Genomic DNA, 21,568 nt, shown 5'->3' on the forward strand with positions numbered 1-21,568 from the left:
GTTTTTAGTTTGGCTGGGCCCCCTCCCACGGGAGGTACTACGTGGAGCTCTGTAATGTTTTTGAAATGTTAATGCTATAAAATAGTTGGTGTTGAGTGTATTCTTGTACATGTTATGCAAAGGAGGTCATACCAGTTGATAGCGACAAGATTAGTAAAATGACTGAGGCTGTAATATGGGTTGACTTATTTGTAATTTGTGAAATGTTAAAAAAATCAATAAAAAACTTTTTTACATAAAAAATAAATAAATCTATTAGGTCAAACAAATTTCTATGTCCTGAACAACTAGCGGTGATGGATTTGTCCTTATTAGCCAGTCTAGAAATTAGAAGAGCAAAAACATGCATTTCCTACTAGTTTTTAAAGCTATTTAAATAGCTCTACCATAAAGTTTTTAACTAAATAAAAAACAAATTAAAAAAAACCCAACAACAAACAAAAAAACAGAATTTATGTTTACCTGATAAATTACTTTCTCCAACGGTGTGTCCGGTCCACGGCGTCATCCTTACTTGTGGGATATTCTCCTCCCCAACAGGAAATGGCAAAGAGCCCAGCAAAGCTGGTCACATGATCCCTCCTAGGCTCCGCCTTCCCCAGTCATTCGACCGACGTAAAGGAGGAATATTTGCATAGGAGAAACCATATGATACCGTGGTGACTGTAGTTAAAGAAAATAAATTATCAGACCTGATTAAAAAACCAGGGCGGGCCGTGGACCGGACACACCGTTGGAGAAAGTAATTTATCAGGTAAACATAAATTCTGTTTTCTCCAACATAGGTGTGTCCGGTCCACGGCGTCATCCTTACTTGTGGGAACCAATACCAAAGCTTTAGGACACGGATGAAGGGAGGGAGCAAATCAGGTCACCTAGATGGAAGGCACCACGGCTTGCAAAACCTTTCTCCCAAAAATAGCCTCAGAAGAAGCAAAAGTATCAAACTTGTAAAATTTAGTAAAAGTGTGCAGTGAAGACCAAGTCGCTGCCTTACATATCTGATCAACAGAAGCCTCGTTCTTGAAGGCCCATGTGGAAGCCACAGCCCTAGTGGAATGAGCTGTGATTCTTTCAGGAGGCTGCCGTCCGGCAGTCTCATAAGCCAATCTGATGATGCTTTTAATCCAAAAAGAGAGAGAGGTAGAAGTTGCTTTTTGACCTCTCCTTTTACCAGAATAAACAACAAACAAGGAAGATGTTTGTCTAAAATCCTATGTAGCATCTAAATAGAATTTTAGAGCACGAACAACATCCAAATTGTGCAACAAACGTTCCTTCTTTGAAACTGGATTCGGACACAAAGAAGGCACGACTATCTCCTGGTTAATGTTTTTGTTAGAAACAACTTTCGGAAGAAAACCAGGTTTAGTACGTAAAACCACCTTATCTGCATGGAACACCAGATAAGGAGGAGAACACTGCAGGGCAGATAATTCTGAAACTCTTCTAGCAGAAGAAATTGCAACCAAAAACAAAACTTTCCAAGATAATAACTTAATATCAACAGAATGTAAGGGTTCAAACGGAACCCCCTGAAGAACTGAAAGAACTAAATTGAGACTCCAAGGAGGAGTCAAAGGTTTGTAAACAGGCTTGATTCTAACCAGAGCCTGAACAAAGGCTTGAACATCTGGCACAGCTGCCAGCTTTTTGTGAAGTAACACAGACAAGGCAGAAATCTGTCCCTTCAAGGAACTTGCAGATAATCCTTTCTCCAAACCTTCTTGAAGAAAGGATAGAATCTTAGGAATTTTTACCTTGTCCCAAGGGAATCCTTTAGATTCACACCAACAGATATATTTTTTCCATATTTTGTGGTAAATTTTTCTAGTTACAGGCTTTCTGGCCTGAACAAGAGTATCAATGACAGAATCTGAGAACCCTCGCTTTGATAAGATCAAGCGTTCAATCTCCAAGCAGTCAGTTGGAGTGAGACCAGATTCGGATGTTCGAACGGACCTTGAACAAGAAGGTCTCGTCTCAAAGGTAGCTTCCATGGTGGAGCCGATGACATATTCACCAGGTCTGCATACCAAGTCCTGCGTGGCCACGCAGGAGCTATCAAGATCACCGATGCCCTCTCCTGATTGATCCTGGCTACCAGCCTGGGGATGAGAGGAAACGGCGGGAATACATAAGCTAGTTTGAAGGTCCAAGGTGCTACTAGTGCATCTACTAGAGTCGCCTTGGGATCCCTGGATCTGGACCCGTAGCAAGGAACCTTGAAGTTCTGACGAGAGGCCATCAGATCCATGTCTGGAATGCCCCACAATTGAGTAATTTGGGCAAAGATTTCCGGATGGAGTTCCCACTCCCCCGGATGAAATGTCTGACGACTCAGAAAATCCGCTTCCCAATTTTCCACTCCTGGGATGTGGATTGCAGACAAGTGGCAGGAGTGAGTCTCCGCCCATTGAATGATTTTGGTCACTTCTTCCATCGCCAGGGAACTCCTTGTTCCCCCCTGATGGTTGATGTACGCAACAGTCGTCATGTTGTCTGATTGAAACCGTATGAACTTGGCCCTTGCTAGTCTGTATAGTCCCCATTCCACTGACTGAGCATGCACAGTTGTAATGGTCTTAGATGAATTCGCGCAAAAGGAACTATGTCCATTGCCGCTACCATCAAACCTATTACTTCCATGCACTGCGCTATGGAAGGAAGAGGAACAGAATGAAGTATTTGACAAGAGTTTAGAAGTTTTGATTTTCTGGCCTCTGTCAGAAAAATTCTCATTTCTAAGGAGTCTATTATTGTTCCCAAGAAGGGAACCCTTGTTGACGGAGATAGAGAACTTTTTTCTACGTTCACTTTCCACCCGTGAGATCTGAGAAAGGCCAGGACAATGTCCGTGTGAGCCTTTGCTTGAGGAAGGGACGACGCTTGAATCAGAATGCCGTCCAAGTAAGGTACTACTGCAATGCCCCTTGGTCTTAGCACCGCTAGAAGGGACCCTAGTACCTTTGTGAAAATCCTTGGAGCAGTGGCTAATCCTGAGACCCAACCAAGCCCAAAGGGGAATACGATACCAAATGACGCCTTCAGAAAGTCTTTTCTATGTATCAGAGCTCCTCACACATGCATCTGCATGTCATGCTTCTCAAAAACAAGTGCGCAATAGAGGCGCGAAAATGAGACTCTGCCTGTGATTAGGGAAAGCCCCTAGAGAATAAGGTGTCCAATACAGTGCCTGCCGGTTATTTTACATAATTCCCAAGATTAAAATAATTCCTCAAGGCTATGAAGTATAAAATATGTTTATATATAAATCGATTTAGCCCAGAAAATGTCTACAGTCTTAAAAAGCCCTTGTGAAGCCCTTTTTTTCTTTCTGTAATAAAAATGGCTTACCGGATCCCATAGGGAAAATGACAGCTTCCAGCATTACATCGTCTTGTTAGAATGTGTCATACCTCAAGCAGCAAAAGTCTGCTCACTGTTCCCCCAACTGAAGTTAATTCCTCTCAACAGTCCTGTGTGGAAACAGCCATCGATTTTAGTAACGGTTGCTAAAATCATTTTCCTCTTACAAACAGAAATCTTCATCTCTTTTCTGTTTCAGAGTAAATAGTACATACCAGCACTATTTTAAAATAACAAACTCTTGATTGAATAATAAAAACTACAGTTAAACACTAAAAAACTCTAAGCCATCTCCGTGGAGATGTTGCCTGTACAACGGCAAAGAGAATGACTGGGGAAGGCGGAGCCTAGGAGGGATCATGTGACCAGCTTTGCTGGGCTCTTTGCCATTTCCTGTTGGGGAGGAGAATATCCCACAAGTAAGGATGACGCCGTGGACCGGACACACCTATGTTGGAGAAACACATTAGTGCAACAGTTCTATTCCATTATTGTCAATTAGTCATTTTTTAAAAAAAATTGCATCCTGTGGTTTTGCAAATTGTAGTGAAAACTGAAAATAGTGCAATGAACCTGAACAGTCCAGCGCTACGGAATTTGGCAGCGCTATACAAATAAATGATAATAATAATAACAGTTAGGCAAAATGTGCCTTTTTTTTGTTAATCTTGGATATAATGGTTTGTTGCTATTTTTAAATACATTTAATTTATGTGACCATAACATAGTGCATGCTAATATTGTGTTTTCATGCATAGGTGCAGCGCTTTGTCACTGACATTGTGAATAACATCATATGTATGTTGTAGTGTTGTTTAGTAAAATTGTTTACTTGCTGACCCATTTTTCATTCAAAAGATCTAAGATCAATTTTTACAAGCACTCTCAAGCACCGTGAATATTTCTGGAGCTAAAAGCACCTATATGTTTTTTACTGTAACTAAGAGAAGTGTGCACATATTTCATTTGATCACTTGTTTAGCTTCTCTCATATAACTTTTGTTAGATTTGGTCTAAAAACGGACGTCCTTACAGAGTTTCACATTATCTGAAAGCTGATATCACAATACCAAAACCAATTACTGCTACCAATACTGGCTTAAATCGCAAGCATTTTGGCATAACACTCTGCTTTGGCTTAAATAAATCTGTAAACAGAGTTTCTTTTTTATTTCCTGATTTGGGTAAACAGCATATTCTAAACTTTTCATATAACAATTGTATACCTTAGGTGACTAATCCAATGTTCAGGAAAAGGGATTTCTCTGTACTTTGCATATTGCTACACAAAAGGAGCTTCCGTTGACTTCTGATGACCCCTCATATGTTGTAGGCATTTATTTCATGACTCAGATAGAGTTATATAATCAAATTAACTTTATTCTCTTGGTATCCTTTGCTGAAGAAGCAGCAATGGACTACTGGGAGGTAGATGAACACATTGGATGAGAAAATGACATATAGGCATATATGTGCAGACACCAATAATCAGCTAGCTCCCAGTAGTGCATTGGTGCTCCTAATCATACCTAGGTATGCTTTTCAACAAAACATATCAAGAGAATGAAGGAAATTACATAATAGAAGTAAATTGGAAAGTTGCTTACAATTACACACTCTATCTGAATCATGAAAGATCAGTTTTGGCACTGCTGTACCTTTAATAAGTAGATGTATGTTTATATCATCTGCATTTATAATGAATACCAATGTAATCATTTCACTATTAGATATTTATTACAAGAAAAGAAATGTACAGACTACACTGAGTAATTTAGCTAATTTAACAATTAAGATGTCGACAGTTCCAGGCACTTTAACAAAAATGATCTGATTTGCTTTAAATAATATAAGAATGGTGCTTACCAATAATATCAGCATAAATCTCCATCTGGTTGTGCTGCTGCGCGAGCTGGAATGCCTCATCGTTACACTTGGACATTACCAGAAACTGAATCGCTGACCCATAGTCATTTAGTTGTAGGAAAAACCTGATTTTAAACAAAATAAAGGGAGTGGGAAATTGTTTATTGGCATTAGAATCCTCAATAAACTACAATGCACTAAATGATACATTCTTTATTGTCAAATCCGTTTGCTATGGTTTGTGCTATTCCAGCTCTGAGGTTACTAAAGATAATTAAAATACATTTACAGTCTTGGTTTATTATTTTGTTCACTTATTTAATTCTCATTTGTAATGACATCTGGCACATGTACAAGCGAGGTTAAAAAATTTAATTATCCATAAATTCTATGCAATCTAATCCTTGTTTATTTCAACAAATTTGTATCTGTTTTTCCACTACCCCAGAGAACATCTAGAGACCCATAATAGCATTGTACAGTGATTGCTTGATCAGCGTGGGAGTACATTTATTTTTGTTTCTAACTGGCCATATCAAAAAAAATAAGCTAAACAATACTCAAGGCTGTACAAAATGTATGTCCTTACCCTGCAGCAATACAAATCTTGCAAATAAAACTACAGTTTTAAATTGGTTTTAAAGAGTTATTTTGTATGTAGATCTATAGCAACGCAGATTATTTATTGCTGATTTAAACTAAACACCAGCATTTGTTGACAGATTAATATTTCAGAGGTTTTGATTGCACATGAATAATGAATCACACTTTTAACTAACTGGCAAATAAACAAACAAATGAATTAACTACTTTTTGTTGAAGTGATATTTATTTATGATGTTTTATTTTTTGTATTTTATTATCTCTTTAACAAAATAATAAATTAAATAAACAAATTTTCATTGGTTCTTAATTAGTTAAAAATGCCATTTGTTATTTGTCTGTAAACAAAGGCACATGTCTAATATACATATGCAAATACTAAATTACTTTAATATCCCTTTAAGAAAAACAATCCTTTGCCAGTTCTTGATTGGACAACTCTGTGCCTATTTGGTTTTATGTTTGCAGGAAAAAAAATAAAGGACGTCATGCAACCGAATAGATTCATATCTTAATACTGGTCATTGTATGTTACGAAATATGTTTTCTTTTAATAGAAGACATATTTAGAGAGATATTTGTAGCTGTATATGATGTTACCTTGCTACCATCTTGGCTCCTTCCAATGACTGAGTCTCTTTCACAATCCCCACTGCTTTTTCAGGGTTTTTTAAGTGATCCAGGTAGATACGGATCACATTATCCCAATCTTTAGCATTTTCATAAGCCAGGGCAGCTTCTTTATACCTGAGACAAACAAATAAGCATACAGTGTAATATAGATACCTACTGACCTGTAAGCTAAGCTATAATGCAAATAATTATTAGTCCGTATTATAGTTTTATCCAGGAGAACATATACCTTCCATCAGCTTCCTTAGCTTTTGCATATTGTAAGTGGATCTTAGAAGAAGATACATGTGGAAGTAGCTCTCCAACCTTTGCCCTAAAACCCAAAAGACAGCACAAAAATTATAACAAAATTTGATGATAGTTCTTAATAAAATAAAGCTTTGTAATAAATGTATTAAAGGAACATTACCCATGTACTAAATACCTTGAAAATAATTCAGGATATCTATAGAAAGTGGAGTAGAAAATATCACATGACCATTATGTTTGTTTTAGCTCACCACAGTAAGTGCAATGTAAGCAGCTGCACTTTTTACTATCATCTGCATGGTGAAAAAACAACCAATCAGTGTTCTCAGAGTCCACACTTTGCTTTACTGTGAGATTTGCTGTGGAATTTCACCACATTATTGCAAGATTTCATAGTGAACTTCCTTAAAGGGATACTAAACCCACATTTGTTTCTTTCACGATTCAGATAGAGCATGCAATTTTAACCCTTTCACTACCGGGACTTCCAGACAAAAACTTGCCCAAAATACCAGAGCATTTTTACCATTTTTGCTATCTCTCCATTTAAACAGAAATAGAGCCTTGTTTTTTTATTTACCTATCAAATCTGTATATATTTTTTAAGTAGACAACCCAAGGTATTGATCTAGGCCCATTTTGGTATATATCATGCCACCATTTCACCGCCAAATGCCATCAAATAAAAAAAAATGTGGTACTTTTTTCACAAACTTTGGGTTTCTCATAGAAATTATTTACATACTGCTTGTGCAATCATGGCACAAATGTTTGTAAAAGTTTCTCTAAGATGCCCTTTGTTCAGAAATTTCAGACATATATGGCTTTGCCGTTGCTTTTTGGTAATTAGAAGAATTGCAGCTGCGCACCACACTTCTATTATTCCCGGCAGTGATTGGGGTTAATTAGGTAGCTTAAAAGGTTAACGTTAGCTTTAGTGTAAAGATTAGCCTTTTACTTGACACTCCCCACCCCCTGATCCTACACTCCCAAAAAGTTCTCTACCCTCACCCACCCCCACTGGTCACCCCCCCCCCCCCAATAAAAAAACAACAAAAAACTTTTATTTTTAAAAAATATTTTTTTTATTTTTTTTCTGCAGTGTAGGGTTGCCCTAACCCTCAAACATCCCTGATCCCTCCTAAAAAAAACCTAAGTCTAAACCACCCCTGCCCTAACTATTGCGGCCATCTTAGCTATCTGCCAGTACCTGAAAAACGTGTTGTTTTAAAATTTTTAAATATTTTTTTATTTACATTTTTTTTTACTATTCCATAGCGTAGTGTGTCCCCTCACCCTTCATCTTTATTGTAGGGCCCCCCACACACCCTTTTCCTGTAGTGTAGCTTCCCCATTCCTCCCTGACCCCTTAAAAAACATTTCCTAGCGTAGGGCCCCTGACACTTCCTCCCAACGGCTCCAGCAGAAGATCGTTACAGACCGTCACACACACAGTGTCACCGTCTGTAACGATCAGGCATCTGCCCTCATATGGAGGTCGGAGCACCGTTCACGCTCCGGCTACATATGCGGGAGATGCCTGAAACTTCAGGAGCCCCAGATCTCGGCTGTAACTTAACAGCAGAGATTGCTGGAGCATCCTGAAGCGACCACGTGTATATATACGTGGTGAGGTACGATAGCCTAAGTACCGCATAACATATATATATATATATATACGTCATTTTGGGTGAAAGGGTTAAGCAACTTTCTAATTTACTCCTATTATCATTTTTTCTTCATTCTATTACTATATTTAAAAAGCAGGAATGTAAAGCTTAGGAGCCAGTCCATTTTAGGTTCGGCACCCTGGATTTAGCCACCAATAAGCAAGCATAACCCAGGTTCTGAGCCAAAAATGGGCCGGCTCCTAAGCTTTACATTATTGCTTTTTAAATAAAGATAGCAAGAGGACGCAGAAATATTAATAATAGGAGTAAATTAGAAAGTTGCTTAAAATTGCATGCTCTATCTGAATCATCAAAGAAAAAATTTGAGTTAAGTGTCCCTTTAAACTGTGGAGGAAAATAAAAGACAGTCCATTGTAAGTCCCAGGACTAGCATCCTGATTTGGCTGTTTAAAGTCCCTTCACAATGGGATATGGCTACTGAGGTTAAATTATCTTTTTAAAATTGAGATGTTCATGTAATACTTTCTTGTCAGCTTTTTACACATATGTTATATCACTCAGCATTTGGGTAACACGTCCCTTTAAAGGAACAGTCAAGCCCAAAACAAACTTCCATGATTCAAACAAGGCATGTAATTTTAAACAACTTTCCAATTTACTTTTATAACCAATTTTACTTTGTTGTCTTGGTATGCTTAGTTGAAAGCTAAACCTAGGAGGTTCATATGCTAATTTCTTAGACCTTGAAGGCCGTTTATAATCTGAATGCATTTTCACCACTAGAGGGCGTTGGTTCATGTGTTTCATATAGATAACATTGAGCTCACGCACGTGAATTTACCGAGGAGTGAGCACTGATTAGATTTAATGCAAGTCCGTCAAAATAACTCAAATAAGGGGGCAGACTGAAGAGGCTTAGATAAAAGGTAATTATAGAGGTAAAACGTGTATTTTTTATAACTGTGCTGATTATGCAAAACTGGAGAATTCTGGTTGTGATTGTCCCTTTAATATCAAGCATAACAGACTAAATGGCATAACTGAATTAATTCACAGTGTTATTATATTCAGAACTAATAATATATACTTATTGTCACGCCGCTCTGTTGCTTATTGCAGTTGCCAGGGACGCGGCGGTTGTTGTGAGCGTGCGGCGATGATGTCACCGCCGCACGCCAATTCCCCTCTCAAGCTGGTCAGATTTTAGGAGTCCTCCTCGGCGTGAATCTGCACCTATGTTAGTACCTGCATTACTTACATTTAGTGACCAAGTATAGGTTGTCTTGTACTCCCTGGGTGCTTCGTTTGTTTGCTGTGTTTGCTTATTGCTGAATACCTTATTGTTGCTGAACTCTACCTGCCTGTGACCACTCTACAGATTAACCCATGAACTGCTGAATTGCCTTATTATTGCTGAACTCTGCCTGCCTGTGACCACTCTACAGATTAACCCCTGAACTGCTGAATTGCCTTATTATTGCTGAACTCTGCCTGCGACCACTCTACAGATTAACCCCTGAACTGCTGGATTGCCTTATTGTTGCTGAACTCTGCTTGTCTCTGACCACTCTACTGATTAACCCCTGAACTGCTGATATTCTGTATTGCCTTTCTGTGGCTGAACCCTGCTTGTCTCTGACCACTCTTTTGTTTAACCCTAAACTGCTGGTACTCTGGCTTGCCCTGTTGCTGCTGAACTCTGCTCGCCTGACTAATCTCCAGTTATCCCCTGTGGTGCCGAGAAAGATTGTCCTCTCTACTGTGAGTATTACTTATGTGACGAACCAAGGTTATCCAACCCTGCACCAGTCACTTATTTGGCACAGAAAGGGTTTTCAGCCCCCTTTTCTGTCACCTATAGCTCAAATGCTGCCACCACTTAAAATTTATTAAAGGGAAAATATTAAGGAAAACCCCAGACTTTACACATTAACTCTAGAAATACAATTTAGCAGAAAATAACCTAAAATTATACAGTTCTAATATTCCAGTCTTTTTCAGTAAAGTGGTTCAATTATTAGACAAAGGCCAAACTTAATAAAGGAATTATTTATTATGCCAAAAATATTATGCACAATGCATTAATAATAAAAAGTTGTTACAAATAAAATTACACACGCAAACAGTGTTTTAAAATAAAAAGGAGAAAAACAGAATTGAATACTTTACTAGCTTCAAGATCTGCGCCAGGGGAATGGCAAGAAAATGATGGCTCCTTACTTCTGTACAGCAGCTCCCCTTGTAAGAATGACCATCTTATTGTTAAAAAATAAGATTCTTAAACCTACTTCTCAGAGATCATGTTGCTTAACCACACCCTCCTGGGCGGGCTAAGAAACCCCACTGTCTTTACAAACTTCAATAGACTAAATTTCTTGCCTGAATTTATACAATCCATTATCATTCCTGCTAGGTAAGAAATTTCTATAATTACATATTTAGAACCTCTTAGTTTTATTGGGAGAACCAGTTTGATATCAAATATGCCATAGGTTGTCATATTTACCTGCCGTTAAGGTTATAACACTTTTAACCCACATATGTACATAATATACCAATGTCCTGTCAGTGACCTGGTCAGTTTTTGTAATGAAGGGCCTGTTTTGCATCATGCATTCTATTGACAGCTTAAGCCATAAACTTTATCCTGTGTATCTCTGGGACTTCAGTGATTTTATGACTCAATGCATACACACTAGCATTTGGTGGCTAGTTAGAGGGTTCTGGCACTTCAAAGAAAATACAAACACAATTCTTCTTGAAAACAAATAACTGTTTTGAGTGCAAGCTGCACAAAGTTAACTCCTTAGGAGCTGAATCCTGAGATATTTGTGACACCTCCCCCAATAAGAGACGCAAAAGGGGGTGGCTACGAGCCACTCCCGATACGTATCAAAAGGAGCTTCCCCTTGCGGTGAGAACACCATTGCCAGACAGATTGCACCTAGCAGTTTTGGCAGCAGGATGCCCTCCTTTTAAAAGTGACACACTAGTTGCTCTACCCAACCGATTGAATATATTGCAGGGCCCCTCCCATGCAGCCTCTAGTTTGTTCTGTCTCATGGGCGTGAGTACAAGAACATTATGGACCATCTCACACACTCCCTCTCTGGCAGTAAACTTCTGCAACTGTTTTTGTGCGAACATGGCATCTCTGGGTTTTGCAGGTACCTCCCCCAATAAGGTTTGCATCTTATCCAGGAACAACACATCATCCCCTGTTACAGAGGTGCCTGTGAAACCTAGTGTCTTGCTACCTAGGGTGTGCTCTCTAAACATATTGTGTGCTGTCAGTTGCTGCTTAACTACCATAGGCTCTTGCCCTCCCACTGGAGTAGAATTCCTGTACTCCTGCACTCTGTTATGGTTGGTAGGGGGTTGACTAACTGCCCCCCTTCTCCTCACTGTGCGTCCTAACTGCTGAACCTGCTGAGGACACTGATGCTGCACATCTATCAGTGTATTTGCTGAATGGCACTGTGGGGCTGTGTAAATGCACTTCTCTGTACTCCTCCCCCCTGTGCCTGCAGTCTGTGTCAGTCTCTGTCCCCTAGCCTGTGCAGTCTGTTTATAGGTCACAGCTGAGGGTACTGGGGTCTCTGTCACCCACAATCTTTCACACTCACTCTGGGGGTCCCTCAAAGAGTATTCTGTACTCTCCTCCCCCACACATTCTGACATCTGTGGCTTTGCTGCTTCTGTCATAGAGTGGGCTAGTTTGCCCCCCTGCTCTCTCTCACAGTCAGTCTGCCACTTTGCATAATCACACAGAATATGGGACCCTTTTGACACTGGTGCAGACAAGCACACTTCTTCCTTCTGCCATTTATCCCAACTATTGTGTCTTTTCACAGGGTACGGAATTGTCCCTGGCAGAGACTGGCACACATCATCCAGCGGCCCAGTCACCCAGTCATTCTCTCCCCCATCAATCTCACCTCCTTCTATAGAATCCACTGATTCAATCACAGACAGACACGCACCCCTTATCTGCCTTCTCTCACAGACAAGTTCTTCCGGTACAGCTAAACTTGGTTGAGGCACAGACAGACCCACACAGTCTATCTGCCTTTCTCCCCCATCAGCCTCACCCTGTACAGCTAACGGTAATTCTGCCGATACTGCTGGTTTAAGTACAGGAAGACACACACCGTCTGTCTGTCGTTCTCCCCAGTCAGTATCTCCTCGTACAGCTTCACCTCTCAGCACAGACACCCCCAGTTCAGGCACAGCCCTGCGCACACATGCAATCTGTCCTCCCTCCTGGTTATAATGTCTCTGAGCATTTTTACACACAGCCCTTTCCACATAAGGGTCTGCAACTAATGTCACTTGGTCACATGTAGCATTGTCAGGCACATAGAGAGATAACAGTCTACCCAAATCAGTACCCAGTAAGACATCATTAGGAATATTTTCAGATACCCCCACATTTCTTAAACCTCTCCCCACTCCCCAATCAAGATATACACGTGCCATAGGCACTGCAACTTTCATTCCCCCAATCCCTTTAACTGCTAGAGTCTTTCCAGGGATAATGTTCTCAGAGTTCACTAGCTTTGGATGCACCATAGTCACTTCTGCACCTGTGTCCCTTAGCCCTAGGGTTACCTTATCTCCAACAGTCACAGGTTGCAAGTTCTCATGGTTGTTTTCCTCTGGACAGGTAACAAACAAAACAGATGCTGGTACTTCTGAGGGATTACTCCCTCCAGCTGATTGCCCCAAGTTAATCCTCTCTGGGCAAGTGGAGCTGATGTGGCCCACTTTGTTGCAAATAAAACATCTGCGGGTATCCCCCTGCCCAGATGCAGCACTTGCCCCTCCTTTCCCAGAGGGAGCAGACACACTGGATAAAGGCACAGCAGGCTTTGTGAAGGGGGGTCGTGCAGCAGCTCCTTTACAGGTGGATCCCCCCTTAGAAAAGGTTTTCCTCCCATTCTCTGGAGACCTGTTAGCTGTGTAAAAATCAGCCAGCTCGCCAGCTTCCAATGCTGTTATGGGCTTCCGATCTAAAACCCATTCTTGAACTCCGGCTGGGCACAGCTGCATAAATTGCTCCTTCACAATCAAATCTTCCAGCTCCTCCATAGTGGCAACTTTTAATCCTCTGACCCACTGTTTAAAGGCTGTCCTCAAGTTTCCAACAGCTGTAATATAGCTCTCTGACACACCTTTCTGCAGGGAACGGAATTTCTTTCGGTAAATTTCAGGAGTAAGATTGTATCTCCTCTGCAGGGCAGCTTTAATGGAATCATAGTCCTGATCAAACTCTGGGGGTAGTTCAGCAAACGCCTCCAGTGCAGGACCTTTCAGGCCAGGGGTAAGGTACTTGGCCCACTGCTCCCTTGGCAACTGGAACTGTCTGCAAACTTTCTCAAAGCTACGCAGGAATACATCCACATCTCCATCTTTCTCCAGGGTGGGAAATTCTCTGCACGCACTCTGGGAGCAGGTAGGTCTCTAGGTTCACCAACAACAGGTGAGACCATCCCTCTCTCCAACCGTGCAAGCTGTAGCTGATACTCTCTCTCTGCCTGTCGTTCAGCAGCCTGTCTCTCAGCTGCCAGAGACGCCTGTCTCTCAGCCACAGCAGCTTGTCGTTCAGCAGCCTGTCTTTCATAAAACTTTGTAATCAGTTCCATGCGCAAACTTGCATCCACTGAGCCCATATGTTTAAGAACAGTTTGCAAATAACAGTCCAAGGGATCCCCAGATTCTGATGAATCACTGCCCCCAGCTGCAGACATCTCTCCTGAGACCTCAACTGGTGTGATTTGGCTGTTATCATATTCAACAAGAGCTTGTATTAGTAAATCTTTGTTCTTTGAACGTGTTGGAATATCCCGCTCCTGGCATAGGAGTATAAGTGCCTCTTTAGATCGCTGCTCGTATGCCTCCATAGCAAAAATAAAATAGAAAAGAACAACAGAGAATAGGGAAGGGGACTGTTTGCAATGTGTCACTATATAATGCACTGAGTTTTAGCCTTTGGAAATTGTAAGAAACAATCTCTTTTAGTACCAGGATTTCCACACTAGCAAATCCACAAGCACTAAAATCTAATAATAAAAAAAATTATCTACACCGCTGCCCACCAATTTGTGACGAACCAAGGTTATCCAACCCTGCACCAGTCACTTATTTGGCACAGAAAGGGTTTTCAGCCCCCTTTTCTGTCACCTATAGCTCAAATGCTGCCACCACTTAAAATTTATTAAAGGGAAAATCTTAAGGAAAACCCCAGACTTTACACATTAACTCTAGAAATACAATTTAGCAGAAAATAACCTAAAATTATACAGTTCTAATATTCCAGTCTCTTTCAGTAAAGTGGTTCAATTATTAGACAAAGGCCAAACTTAATAAAGGAATTATTTATTATGCCAAAAATATTATGCACAATGCATTAATAATAAAAAGTTGTTACAAATAAAATTACACACGCAAACAGTGTTTTAAAATAAAAAGGAGAAAAACAGAATTGAATACTTTACTAGCTTCAAGATCTGCGCCAGGGGAATGGCAAGAAAATGATGGCTCCTTACTTCTGTACAGCAGCTCCCCTTGTAAGAATGACCATCTTATTGTTAAAAAATAAGATTCTTAAACCTACTTCTCAGAGATCATGTTGCTTAACCACACCCTTCTGGGCGGGCTAAGAAACCCCACTGTCTTTACAAACTTCAATAGACTAAATTTCTTGCCTGAATTTATACAATCCATTATCATTCCTGCTAGGTAAGAAATTTCTATATTTACATATTTAGAACCTCTTAGTTTTATTGGGAGAACCAGTTTGATATCAAATATGCCATAGGTTGTCATATTTACCTGCTGTTAAGGTTATAACACTTTTAACCCACATATGTACATAATATACCAATGTCCTATCAGTGACCTGGTCAGTTTTTGTAATGAAGGGCCTGTTTTGCATCATGCATTCTATTGACAGCTTAAGCCATAAACTTTATCCTGTGTATCTCTGTGACTAAGAGCTTCAGTGATTTTATGACTCAATGCATACACACTAGCATTTGGTGGCTAGTTAGAGGGTTCTGGCACTTCAAAGAAAATACAAACACAATTCTTCTTGAAAACAAATAACTGTTTTGAGTGCAAGCTGCACAAAGTTAACTCCTTAGGAGCTGAATCCTGAGATATTTGTGACAACTTACCTCATTTAATTATCTATACTCTTGTTCTGGGATATCTCCTTATCCTTCCACTTTGACGCCGGAATAAGAAGACTACTGGCCAAGTTTGGTCTGATAGGGAAATATCCCACGAGCATTACACTTATCATATACTAGTTTTACTGTAATGAATGTAAAGGGATATAAAAGTGCAAAAAGAAGATGCTAACTGAATACATCTGGTGAGGGAATGCCAAGAGACATATGTGTGTAGCCACCAATCATCCAGTAGTGCATTAATGCTGCTTAGGATATGTACATATGCTTTTCAAAAAAGGATACAAAAAGATTAAAAATAAATGTGATAACAGAAGTGGATTTAAGGGTCTTATTATTACATGCTCTATCTGAATCATGAAAGTTTAAAGGGACACTGAACCCACATTTTTCTTTTGTGATTCAGATAGAGCATGACATTCTAAGCAATTTACTCTTATTATCACATTTTCTTTATTTTCTTGGTATCTTTATTTGAAATGCAAGAATGCAAGTTTAGATGCCAGCCCATTTTTGATGAACAACCTGGGTTGTCCTTGCTGATTGGTGGATAAATTCATCCACCAATAAAAAAGCTTAGATGCCTTATTTTTCAAATAAAGATAGCAAGAGAACAAAGAAAAAATGATAATAGGAGTAAATCAGAAAGTTGCTTAAAATTGCATGCTCTATCTGAATCACGAAAGAAAAAAGTTGGGTTCAGTGTCCCTTTAACTTTCCTATTCCTTTAATCTAATAAGGTATTATAAACAATTTAATGCTACCATATTAAAGTGATGGTAAACTCCGCTATTGCTAAGTTCCATAATTGTATTAGTTATAACTAAATATATAAAAACGCATTATCGATTTCAAAAGTTTATATGTAATATTCGTAAGATTTATCTTTATATTCAGTTCGTTGTTGCGCTGCCTAGCTCCGCTCCACTCATTTACTGTCCGTAATAAACTTCAGTCTTACCTATTCTCCACCCTCTTTACATGTCCGTCAATTTGCTCGCTCCCGACTCTGTGATTTCAAACACATGCGTATTGGAGCAAATTACGTATACCAAGTAAAGATTGAGTCACGAGATTCAATGTTTACTTGTGTCAGTCTAAAGTAAAAGTTTGAGTGGATACATAGTACAAATAATATTATATCGTTTTCAATAATAAACATTATTAGGCACATTGTGTATTTCTCAACCAAGATTAAAATTAAATGCAGCTACATACTTACTGGCACTGTTCCAAATAAACAATGAATCGTTTGACAATATTACATGATTCAATGTTTACTTTGGAGTGCCATGTGTAAAATAAGAGCCAAAGCGCATGTGTTGAATAAACATGAACGCGCAAATTCATCATCGCTTTTTGACACTCCTGATTGGTTGACCGTATGCTGCGAGGAATGCAATACTGCGCTTGCGTAAATGAGGTTGCATAGAAGAAAGCCTGTCTAGCGACAGGCTTACTCATGGGTTAAATATTATAAACAGGGGGGGCGGAGCTAACTATCAAGGGAGCTAGACGTGTTCTTGTGAAGCTCCTGGCCTTATACACTTTACTAAAACTATTATTCCTACAAATTAACTCCAAATGCTTCAAGACTTGAACTTTGGAGGACAAAGCAGTAACCACTGCGTTGAAGGGTAGTTGGAGGCATAAAAATTTTAAGAAGATCTCGCTCTTATACCGGGTGACAGCCATGAGGTGTTGCACGTCACCGACTAGAGTCAAATGCCAACGTCGCTCATGGGCAGCAGCGGCCTGATCAATGAACATTTATTCTGCTAGACATAGCAACAAAGCTTGAGATATTGAATCCCTGGGAGGAGCACTTAGGAGGTTTACTGTACCGCGGCAGAGCTGACCCCTATCCAAAATGGCGGCGATACTACAGCTTCTGCAACAACTGGAGGCAAAAATGGACCTCCACTTCCTCATACTACATAGAGAACTTACTTCTGAACATGGATTATATATCCTCCTCCTCTCCTCTGCAGGGACCTGGAGCTGAACGCGGCTCTGACCTCTCATCAACGGACGCTCACCGCATTACCTCATCAAGAGACATTCTGTCTTTACAGCGCACAGCCCTAGCAAAGATACTGGACTCCTACCCCAACATTGATGAACGCTCCGTTGCGATGGAAGATACAGACGACCTCGTGGATCTCGGTGTTTGCGGAGATGTTTCAGATCCTTTTCCAGCTGCTGGGTCCAAGGCTCCAGAGATTAAACCAAGCTCACGGGTGAATATTACCCCAGAAGACGTCTGTCACTTACAGAGAGGGAGCTCTAAAAATAGCAGACCCTGGAGACTTATGGAGGCACCCCTCTACAACGGAATGCTGTTAGTCTGTTCTCCTTTGCAAGATGCTAAGTGTCCATCGCCCATGATAAATCCCCCTCGAGCCCAGAACATGATACTCTCTGTTCCCTACTTCGGCCTTCCTGTTAGGGGAGTTGGATAGAGGACTCACCCATCCATTTAGGCATCATATCTTTATGTTATTATGACTCCTAGCTAAAAAGTTTGTTGTTGTTTGGATAATCTGTTGGTGCTGTGTTTTACCTCAGTGTGTTGAATGATTATCTAATTCTCACTGCGCACTGTGGAGCTGTAGAGCTGTAGAGGGGATAGACTGAACACGTTTAAATATTTGTGAACGTTTTGTATCTTTCAGCTCAATGTTGTTTTTGCACCACTTTTATGGTATTTATTTAGGGGGAAATATTTTAATGATGCCTATCAACCGAATTTAATTATATAGATACCTGTTTTATGCTGGAATACCCTCTGTCATAGAACCTTATTGGGGACCAAGCTCAGTTACTATGTTGTGATTTTAGTTCCTTAATATTCTTAAAAATGCATTTTTTAGATTGAAAAGCTCATCATGACACAGCCTCCAACACCATATACCACTTTGCGATAGTTTTCTGCTTAAGAATAGTAGTATTTGGGCTCAAGATGATCTTCCCCACTTGAGGGCTGACTCTACATCTCATACTTCATTTCTTTGAAAGCTCCTTGTCATAATAGTTAGTACCACACACATTTGAAACTGCAGGCCTGAGAGGGGGGAAATGCATTGTAGTTTTAAAGGGTAATAAATGGTCCTTTAGGTGATAAATATTAGCTATAGTTTACACCAACTAATGGCTGCATATCTCCATATTTCACAGGACACATTACAATATGTGCAGCCCTAACCAGGACACAGTTATTCAATTCCATTAGAGATGTTCCCGCTAAAGTATTTTTCATTGCCTTTTCTTTTCCATTCACACTCTGGCCAATAATTCAGGCTACTACAAGCTACAGTCATATATTTCATATTTTAGATAAATTATAACAGTCCCATACACCCTTAATATTCCTAAGACTTCCTATTGTGAACTCACTAGAATTTTTCTGGCCTACTATTCCCATAACTCATCAGTCGCTCCTGTAATTTAAAAGTGGTCTCTATATAAATCTCATCTACGATGATATTAATGTATCCTACATGGCACACGTCTGTGTCCTCTATTACCTTCCCCAGATATCTAGCTTTCTGGACACATGTATCTTATGCTAGTTTGCCTAAGCCCTGTGTTACATCACTTAGATATATGGCTCCTATGACGCTTATATATTGCATTGTACTGGTGTGATTAGGCTGTATATTACTTGCCCTTGATACTTCCTTTCATAACTCTCATACGTTACTTTGTGTTAATGTTCCTGTGAATTATATTTTCCTCCCAGAGATCTAGTTGACCTTTAGGATTAATTACTACATCTGTGCTATGTGGCTTTAGAGGGATCTTTTATGTCTATACACTGACCAGTACATACTCCTTACTCATTTCCCACCAAAGAGGAATTTTCTTGAAACATTATCTTCCCGAGTCTCACGTGCATATATCTGCCCTCCTCCTGCCTTTCCCTCTTACAGCTATCTGGAACGGATTATACTATTAAAATTTATAGCGCTATTGCTTACGCGCTTGACCCCCTATACATAACTTGTCCAGGAAGTTTCTCTATATATTTTATATTTCATATATTTAGCACACCATACACTCCCCCAGATTATCATGCTAATAGACTCCGCCCCCCCCTTCCCTTTCCAATTTGGAGCGGCTCTGGCCCGCTGAACTTCCCTTCCCCACCCCCCAAAAAAAAGAAACCCATCATAGTAACCCCCATTTTACTTCAATTTATCCTAAATAGCTAAATCCCTCTATGCTTCCTAAAGTAATTTGGGACCATCCTTATCCTTACCAAATTTATAGGTTATAAAAAGAGGTTTCATTATCATATGTCCTAGTTACTCATCTTTTATATACACAAGTCCTTTATACTCGTTCTCAATCCTGTACATCAAACATCTTATGATCCACGTCTCAGACATACTTTTATAGCTTCCCTCAGAATTTATACTCTCATTGGTGACTGTGTTACCCTATTTGCAGAAAGTTTGTATGTACATGTATCTAGTAGACATAATATTTATATTTGTTATACTGCTGCCTTGATGTCTTACACCAATCCTATTTTATGTTTGAGAACTGTAAAGAAGTTTTTCTCAAGTCTGATATGTATCTGGACATATTTCATGCATGGTTGTTATCGATTATTACCTCAATAAAAATTGTTTCCAAAAAAAATAAATATTATAAACAAATCGATGTGACGTCACAAGGAACAGGAGAAAGACGGCATAAGACGGAGCTATTAAACAAATATTTGTAAGTGTTTTTACATGCATACGATTACATGAGATTGAGTGTGTAAATTGCAACAATAGCAATATTAAAATCAATATATACGGAGTTTACCATCCCTTTAAGGATGAACTTGTAACTATTTTTAACTTTATGCTACTTAATCTACTTCAGTCACAATTTCAGAATGAAATTACAAGAAAAGGGGACAAAATACATAATGGAAGTATATTGTATAGGTTTTTTCATATATACGATTTATCATATTATATTACCATCTCATTTAATGTCCCTTTAAGGATTCTGATAGGGCTTATACACTTTTGAGCACTAGATGGCAGCAGTGTTTGCATAATTTATAACATCGGTAAAAGCATTGTTGCAAATCCTCTTCTGCCTAATGCTCCAGACACATCTATGCTCCTAAGCCTACTTACGTATGCTCTTCAACAAAGGATACCAAAAGAAAAAAAGTAACTGCATAATCAAAGTAAATTGGGCATCATGTCCCTTTGCATATACTATAGATTTACACTTTTCTAACACAGAAAAACCTGATATATTTTTCTTTATTTAACTACTTGCTGCATTAAAGACTTTACCACTCAAATGAAGAATAACTTCCATTATGCAAAATGTTTAAAAGGATTTAGCTATGTACTAATGGATAATTCTTTACTACTTATTGACGATTTTAGGATTTTTTTTCAGGATTTTTTGGCTATTTGTTTATCCACTTACACTTTTCTGCAGCTTACTATCAATATTCTTAACGAGGCTATAGCTATGGTTGGGAAGGGCATGGAACTAAAGAGAAGACTTGCAAAACGTGCACAGGAAGGAAAAACATGTACCAGGTGCAGGTGAATTACATTTCCTTCTTAGCTGATGAGAGTCCATAGCTTCATAATATGTGGGAATATATATAAACTCTAAAACAACACAGTATTATTCTGCAGTGAGCTAATAACTTGGTTTTACATATACCAATGATTATATTTCTCTATATATGTAAAACCAAGTTATTGGCTCATTTATTAGTCAGGGGATAAAAGTTACTAGCCCAGAAGGAAAAAGTTGCTAGCCCAGAAGGAAAAAGTTACTAGTCCACTCAATGTTAAATAGGAAAAAACATAATTTATGTAAGAACTTACCTGATAAATTCATTTCTTTCATATTAGCAAGAGTCCATGAGCCAGTGACGTATGGGATATACATTCCTACCAGGAGGGGCAAAGTTTCCCAAACCTCAAAATGCCTATAAATACACCCCTCACCACACCCACAAATCAGTTTAACGCATAGCCAAGAAGTGGGGTG

General features: G+C 39.3%; 1 protein-coding gene across 1 annotated transcript in view; it reads right to left on the reverse strand.

The window, feature by feature from the left end:
- Nucleotides 1-21,568, reverse strand: part of WDR19 (WD repeat domain 19) — a 296,764-nt gene that overhangs the window by 57,933 nt on the left and 217,263 nt on the right. Inside the window, exons 24-26 of the mRNA XM_053704050.1 lie at nt 6,701-6,784; nt 6,439-6,585; nt 5,236-5,360 (exon numbers count right to left, since the gene is read on the reverse strand). Of these exons, the coding sequence (XP_053560025.1) occupies nt 5,236-5,360; nt 6,439-6,585; nt 6,701-6,784 (356 nt within the window). The remainder of the gene's footprint in view (nt 1-5,235; nt 5,361-6,438; nt 6,586-6,700; nt 6,785-21,568) is intronic.

Source organism: Bombina bombina, chromosome 2 (assembly GCF_027579735.1).
Source record: "Bombina bombina isolate aBomBom1 chromosome 2, aBomBom1.pri, whole genome shotgun sequence".
Taxonomy (NCBI): Eukaryota; Metazoa; Chordata; class Amphibia; order Anura; family Bombinatoridae; genus Bombina; species Bombina bombina.